Source organism: Clavelina lepadiformis, chromosome 2 (assembly GCF_947623445.1).
Source record: "Clavelina lepadiformis chromosome 2, kaClaLepa1.1, whole genome shotgun sequence".
NCBI lineage: Eukaryota > Metazoa > Chordata > Ascidiacea > Aplousobranchia > Clavelinidae > Clavelina > Clavelina lepadiformis.
Window position 1 is genome coordinate 19421994 of NC_135241.1, and position 8375 is coordinate 19430368.

The 8375-nt window shown below is 37.1% G+C and overlaps 1 protein-coding gene across 2 annotated transcripts; it reads right to left on the bottom strand.

Moving 5' to 3' along the window:
* Nucleotides 1-2053: 2053 nt before the first annotated feature.
* LOC143447396 (uncharacterized) lies at nucleotides 2054-8203 on the bottom strand. Of its 2 annotated transcripts, none has more exons than XM_076947480.1 (6): nucleotides 8007-8203; nucleotides 7318-7468; nucleotides 4944-5057; nucleotides 4197-4313; nucleotides 3938-4008; nucleotides 2054-3550 (listed from the first exon to the last, which is right to left on the bottom strand). In XM_076947480.1, the coding sequence occupies exons 1-6, from the start codon at nucleotides 8063-8065 to the stop codon at nucleotides 3055-3057; spliced, it is 1008 nt and encodes a 335-aa protein (XP_076803595.1). In that variant the 5' UTR covers nucleotides 8066-8203; the 3' UTR covers nucleotides 2054-3054. The 2 variants fall into 2 exon arrangements, with proteins under 2 accessions (XP_076803595.1, XP_076803594.1); XM_076947479.1 differs by having other exon boundaries at nucleotides 2054-3820.
* Between the last annotated feature and the right edge of the window lie 172 nt (nucleotides 8204-8375).

An 8375-nucleotide genomic window follows, 5' to 3' on the forward strand; every position in this document is an offset into this window, starting at 1 on the left:
CGGAATTGAAATTATGTTTTCATAAGAGATTCGAGAAAATTGAGATTTTATTTATTTGCATTGAACATTCAGCACAGTTGTCGTGGCCGAGTGGTTAAGGCGACAGACTTAAAATCTGTTGGGCTCTGCCCGCGTAGGTTCGAATACTCTAGAGCAGTGGTTCTCAAACTGTGGTACGCGTACCACTAGCGGTACGCGAGAGCTTTTTAAGTGGTACCGCGTACCGCTGAACATGATTTTCGATGTGCTGTGAGTAATGTGTTGCCCCGGATAGACAAGCTTGTGCAGAAGAAACAGTTGCATCTATCACAGGGGTGGGCAAACTTTTTGTACTGAGGGCCGCATTAGAAAAAATGTTGCAGCCGGCGGGCCGCACACTCTCATTACAAAGTAGGAAAATTTACCCGGTGTGTAAATAAACGCATATTCATATTAAACACAATTTTTGTATTTCACACTCAGTTACGTTTAAAGCTACGCAATCTTCATCCCAAAGGCCTACGGTAGCCGCTACCGTATTTGTATTTTATGATCAAACAATGCGTGAGAAGTGTACGGCTAGTTGCTGAAAGCATGTTGCAATACATGCGCGACTGACGTGTGTGTGTTTACGCACTGAAAGTGAAGAGAAAAACACTCGTAAAGGGAATAATATTTTGTCATGTAACCTATTTAATTAAAACAATAAGTGATGAGTAGGAGTTTCTGCAAGTGCCGGCGGGCCGCATGCGGCCCGCGGGCCGTAGTTTGCCCACCCCTGATCTATCAAATTAAATTGTGTTTTCTTGCTATTCATTGGTGTTATGGTATAGTAATAACGGTAATAACTATAAATACCGGTACATTTGAGTAAAATAAGTCATTCAAGAGCCAGGTGGTACGCAGTGTAGTAAAAAAAACGAATGAGTGGTACGCGATCGCAAAAAGTTTGAGAAACACTGCTCTAGAGTCTAGAGTACTAGAGTACTAGGGTACTAGTACCCTAGTAGTTAACAGTTGGCCTACAGCACTCCGCAGATGAGTTTTCTCAATGAAATTCTATTGGCAGCTTCTGTGTAGCATACATATCCAACAATAGATTTTTGACAAGTCGATTTGGCTAACCAAGTTTTTAAGTGTCACTTTCAAGGGCAAGAGCAGTTGACTATAATTACTACCTAGTTACAGTACAGTTCTGATATGACTGGTCTTTCAAAATGATCACTTTCGAAAAGTCATTAGCGCCAAGTAAGACAAATAAACCTTGTTTCTTGAAAAGTATAATAACAGTAGTAATTATACCTATGTAACATTTATGGCAATCGCAAAATTTAATATTTTGACATAAATGGTGCAACGACCAACACAAACATCAACTTTCCTTAGAGGACCGGTACCTCATCGCAATTTGTAGGAATTCGGTCAATGTGTTTACCTAATGCAGATATAGAGAACTGATTGTCCTGGCACATCTGTACGCTAAATGTAGGCTAATAAGGCAGGCAAATCATGATAAATTCGAAGCTACATTACTTCATCATTAATATTGAAAGAATGATCACCCATAATACTAAAAAATGATAAATTGAGCGTTAACCTTCGTTAACTCTGCTTTTGCCAGGAAGCGAACTTGATCCGGTGCGTGCTTAATAACAAAATCTCTACCTACAAAAGTAATCTGTACCCTAACTAATTATTTTATATTCTTTCGTTGAATCCCGTTGATTGTTTGATTGGTTGTTTAGCCTACATATAGTTTCCTATTCAATGGGTAACGTTGGAACTGTATTAAAAGCGACTAAAACCTATATAAGTTATACTTCTAAGCCGATGCAATGCGCTATTCTGGTAAATAAAGGAAAAGTTTAATTTCAACCAACAAAATTTATGATTTTCCTTGTTCCCATTACTAAGGCATTTCTGATTTATTCATCAATTGTAAGATTTCCACCCGGTAGCGTAGTCTAAATGCTTGGAACGATGGCGTAGAATGATTTCAGTTTAGCTTTTCGTTCAAATAAGTTGTTTGTCACGAAACTAATCCGCTGATCTCGCTGCTTTTAGCAAACCAAAATAATTACTAGTTCGCTGTATTGTCGAAACGGAATTGCATTTTAAACCTGAAATACAAAAGTTTAATGGTACGTCGTACATTGCCTACGCCCTGCAGTATAGGCAAAAATCAATAAAACAACGAATTATGTATAAAAAACAGTACTGCAAACAACACAGAAAATTACAAAGAAAAGGTTCTGGGGTATCATTATATACCTTGGAGTCCTTATTCCGATAAGGTTGCAAAAATATTTATTTTGCGGAAAAAAGTGCAAGAAACGCAGCAAATTTCAGAACTGTCCAAAGAGTCGAACTTGAGAAATTTGTCGACAATTTTGGCTAGGCCCGCAATTTGCAAGTTTTGATTCCAAATTCGTAAATATATTATTATATAAATAACGCACAATTAGAAATAAACGAAAATAATTTTGATTTAATTTGAGGGACATCGTTTGAATATTGTTATTATTGTTCAACTGGGTTGTTTCTCAACTTTAATGCGCTGACTGACCGCTGACTTGTCTTGCAAGTCGTTTCTGGGGAATTCTATCGACATGCCCATACCATAACAGGGGAAACCTCATGATCAAAAACAAACATCAAGATGTAGCATTTGGGAAACTTATTGACTTTAATGCTTGTAGGGTTTCTTCCGTCGATATTCTTTTTGGTGTTAATCTCGTCTCAAAACTCATTACTTCTGTGAGCGTACTTTTGCGTGCATTACTAGAATTCAAACATGTTTATATGCAACAAAGAAAGCCCAACATTTATTGAAAAACTTTTTCGGCATTAATAACGGCTCCAATATTTGCTGACAAAAGTTAAAGCAACGAGTTAAAATGAAAGTTGGATTGATATGCAGAGACACTATACTTTGCAAGTGACATCATACGCACAGTATATTCGTTGCCTAATCGTACTTAGGGTTACAATTTCCATATCTACGATTTTCACAATTACGCAACTGTATCGTTGTTGGTATACGGCACAGAAATGCGATGTAATCAATTTGGAGGTTTAGTTCGCACGTCTTCTACAGACTGGACAGTTAAACTTCACCTCGACAAACCAACGCTTAACGCAATCTCGATGAAATAGGTGATTGCATGCAAGTTGGCACAAATATTGGTTAGGTGCAAACTTTTCCCAGCATATTGTACATTTTTCCTGTTCATAGCCGGAGCTGTCTATATTCTCTTGTTTATCGTTTAACCAAATCCGGTTGCATTGTTTCTCGAACCTCTTTGAGGTTAACAGACTGTTTACATGCATTACTACAGTTATGCCAATGAAGCACAACAAATGTGGCAGTATTCCCACAACGAACGCAAACCATAAAAATTTACCTAAAGACTCTTGGTAAAAATGAAATTGCTCCACGAAAAAGTAAACTATGTCATTGTCATCCAAAAAGGCTTTGAGAAGTTCCCATTCGCGACCACCATGTTTGTCGAAAAATCTTTGTCTCTCCTCTACTATCTTCATTAAAGCTCGTAGCCTTGATCGCATATTGCTGAAATACAACGCGTCATTGGCACATCCATTCAAGAGTTCTATTTTAAATTCGGTAAGTAAAAGCAAAAATGGTTTTTGCTTTAGCTGAATGTTGAGTGACCCAAGAAGAAAGCTCGGCATTACTGATTCGTCTGGAGCAACACAAATAGCTTGTACAGTATAATCTTTTCTTTTGGGTATCCAACGGTAATCAAGCCATCGATAGTCTAGTACGTTACCGATTTGCTCTACAAGAACTTTTGTAACCCATTGATAGGCTGCGACGTAACTGTTAACCAATAAAGGTTAGTAATACACAACTTTAAATTGACTTATTTTTAATTAATGATTTTACCTATGTGTTACTTAAATTTTTTTCAGGTTAGGCTGTTAGGCTAATTCTTACCTAACATATCTTTCAAGTATTTTTATGTCTGATAGATGACGAGCTCCAAGCAGCAAAATCAACCCTTTGGTCTGAAGTGAAAGATATGCATTTATATATATATTCACTATATATCGTCACTATAGTGACCATGTTCTTACAACTGAATACTCCAACAATATCTTATACTATATCTCATAGTAATAGTAAGACATTTTCCTGTCCATATATCTTGGAAAATATAGCACAGAAAATTATGGTGAGAAACTACTTTATTCACCTCATCGCACGTCTTTGGGACACGTCCAACAAGCACACCAGTAATCGCTACACCTTTGTTCTGCTTCTCACATTCCGCGATGTCGATGCTGCTGGAGTATTTATCGACTTGGCAAGCCTAAAACAATTTACTTCTGACAACAGCTTAATGAGTTGGTAGTAGTGTGACGTACAGAGCCATCTTTCTTTTGCAATCAATTACCTAACTGCATAAGCAATGTCTTGTTTGCGATAGTGTATTTAAAACCCCAGACGCAATGTTACATCGCCAAGTTAACGACGGTTGCCTTCTAGTTTTCCCGCCTGCGATGCTGGTGAGCAACCCCTCATGAGGACTATCGAGGAGTCAGATAACCAAGAAGTTCTGCAACTCAACCGAGCTCTATCAACTACGGCTTTTCACGTATCAATCCGCACAAATACGTTCCAGTAACATTCCCGTTTTTGCTATGTAGTATGCTATGGCATAGTATTATATAATCTTTGTCTTAGGACTGGGATAGTTTTTGCACGATTTAAACTCGGCGATGAATCCTCATATCTCGAGCTCCATTAAACGAGTATGCTGTTTGGCGCTCATAAGAGTACCAGCAAAATGAAAGCGCTTCATGAATACATATATGTCATATAACCAAGTTACAGTACACAGTACTGTAAATTGAAACTATACTGTAACTTTAGTAAAGCAATACAGACGATATTTCTCATAACTTATGTTTCATGTCTATTTTCTTAACTTTGTATGTACCTGGATTAACCAAAACGACCAAGAGTTTTCCATACGATTATCAACGTCTTCTAGTGTTTCAAAATAATTCCCCATTAAATCCAATTTGGCTTTATCTGGGTATTGAAGCTCTTTCTGGAGAAAAAACATTTTGTATCATATAAACATCGCTTTTAAAAAGATTAACTTTAGATTTTATGATTTAATTCTTGGAACTTTATAACCTATTCGAAAAGTAATAATTTTTGCGCCTGTTCTTTTCATAATATCAAATTAAACATGAGCTTGCATAACTTTGTATGTATTCTTTCCTATAGGGCATATTTTATTTTGAGCTTTTTTCCTTACTCGAGTATAGTAAATACATTTTTTCATGCCAAGTGGTTTCAATTACATTTTTTTGAAAAAAAATGACCCGGAAAGGAAAAATCAACTGCCTTTCGCTAATGACGCAACTTTGAGTTTTGTTCGCTCAATAATTTTATTCGCTTGTCAAGCAATATCGAAATGGAGCGTGAAACGTGGCCTGCATTTCGTACTATGACGCTCGTATCCCGCGGAGTACAGATTGGCAATTTGACGCGGAACTGATTGAACTACCGCAGAGAAACGATTAACAGCACTATAAACCCTACCGTTACCAATATTTTCTTATATCTTTCTCAATAACCAACACTGCTGCAAGCTGCCCGTCATATTTGATCAAAGAATGTTTTCATGACCGTCATACTTCAGCCGATTTGATTCACTTTCACGTGAAAACTTATGATTTGAAATATGCGTGAGTCGATTCAAAGGATTGTACGGTTTAACAAAATAACCTACAATGGTAAGTATAACCGCTCATGTGACGCGAAAGGGCTGTAATAAGCGGAATTTTAGTTCAAAGTTTTTTTGGACTGCTTTATACTTGGAAAAGGGAGCAAAATGTGTGAGACTCATAACAAAAACTTAGATAATAATCATTGACCAAACAAAATCTAAGTCATTAAATTATATAAAGCTCAATGAAAACCGAGAATTATACTGGAAGATAAATCTTTTGTTTACAAATAGGCGAAGCTTGCACAAAAGCTTTGTTCAGATCTGGTGTTGGTACGATTTGGGTCAAAATGCGACGCAACAAAGCTCGTATGTGCCGCAGACACGTCGCATTGATCAAACAATGCAAGATTTAATGCTTTGGCTTGGCGCCAAGAGAACGCACAGAGAAAAAGTCATTACGTCACGCAGAAATCAACAAAATTCTGCACAATTGTAGGCCTATAGGTGCAAGAAAAGGGTCATAACTCAAAACTCCTTTACCCAACAAACATTTTCTTTTATTTGTAAAATATACTTTCCAACGACTGAATAGTTTTTTGTCATTTGAAACCATGCTCTTTCTTAACTCTTTCTTGCCCGGGTATAGACAAATTAAAACTGATAACAACTTTTTTAAGTGATTGGGCTATAAAACTTAAATTTACCTAAAAATTTTTTTATACTTTACCAAAAATTACAATATGTTGATTTTAGAGTACATGGTTTTGTTGTAATAATTTGTTGTCACCTGTTAGTTTACTTATTTTTGGAAAATTTACATAAAGCTTCCCAGGGGATTGGAGAGAAAAAACTCGTACAGTTGGATATAAAATTGAAGATTCTCTTCCTTATGCTGCGTAATCTCTGGCACCCCTTGGCGCGGGAACAACAAAAGAGTGTTAAAAATAGGTCATGCTTTGTCAACCGTCATTAATCACATTAACGTGGTGACAAAAATGGCTCCAAATTACTATATATTCATACCATATAGAAATTCAAATTCAAATTATAGAATATGATATTCAGCGTTACGTAGCGAAAAATGTTAGGTATATAGATTATTAAACAGTAAATGGTATGATGTGATAATCTTTATCTGTGGACTGAGGCAATTCTTTGCACGAATTAAACCCGGCAATAAATCTTCATCGCTCGAGACCCAGTTACCGAGCTAGCCTTTGTGCAAGTTCCTATTGGCACATATTTTTAATTTTGGTTTATTATAATCATAACAATATTTGTACAACGCAATACTTAGGTAAAAATTGGCCTCTCAAAGTCGCTTGTTGAATTTTTATATAGTATTGCCCGAATTTAGAACTGCCCACCAGGTCCACTGAACAGTAGCAGATGTCGTTATTGTCTTGCCCAAGGGCGTTACAACGGTAGCGCCACCGGGTATCGAATACGAAAGACGAGGCGCGATTTATGCGAGGCCAGCGCCCGAACCGCTGGGCTACCGAGCGGACAAATATCACCACAATGTTTAAAATGCGTGTGAAGTCTTTGGGTCCAATGGACTCAAACAAGCTACATTTTAAAAAGCACTGGCAGAATAGGGTTAAGGAATTAGTTATACTACATCATTTACCTTGCTCATAGCTCCTATTAACTTAAATCGTCGTAAGATGAAGTATTTCTCGAGCGAAGGTCCAGTTCCTCGACCGTCAAAAGTGTCTTGTGTGTTGTCATGTTGTTTCTCACGTAGCTCGCTCAGGTCTTCGACTATACGTGCTTCTAACCTGTTTAAAACAAAACAAATGCTCAGTTTAACGCCAACTAAAGACGTTTGCCAATGTAATCGAAACTAATGTCGCTCTACCATAGTCCTAATAAAGGTGTACCAAATCGGGTTTTTGAAATTCGGTCCGAAACCGAATTTATGGAAAGAAAAATCGAATTATTTGGCCCGAATCACGTAATTTATATGCAACTTGCAAGTACTCGTGTCGTAAGAGCGAACAAAACAGTGCCTACAAATCGCGATTTATATAATTGATAAGATTCGGTATAGATGAACTATAACATATATTTGTGGTTACAACTTGCATCAGAAAGAAATGTGACTGACAAACATTGTACTTAGATTTAATTTTAAATGCAATAACAATCATATCTTCTGTTGTTTTATTTTTCTTACTAAGAAGGTATTTTCAAGCAGGTTTTAAAAAGTATATATCTTAAGTATTCGAATTTGGTCATTTTTACGAGATTCGGCCGAATTCATTCGGCATACCGAAATTTCGACGCACCTCTAGTCTTAAACATAAAATAACTCACATTAGAAATATTACTTTGATAGCAACAAAAGCAGCAATGCGTGCACATCTAGAAAACATTCTTCAAACCACTTCAGGTGAGCTTTCAATGTTTCTGCCAAATCTTTTATTCATTCACACAATATGCTTCTGCACCATTAAATTGTACTGGAAGTCCTTATAGTTAATGTGCTGTTTCTGAAAACAGATGTTTGAGCATCATTATAAGGCAGCGACCTAACTTTTTAGGGAAACTATTCCACCGCAAGTAGGTCACACAGCCCGTTGTGAGAAATAGGTTGTCAAGTTGGGCGAAAGGGGTTCCACGACATATGGCCGCGGGAAAGTGGCCGCGAACAAACTCACCGGGGTCAACTGAACGTGACGTAAA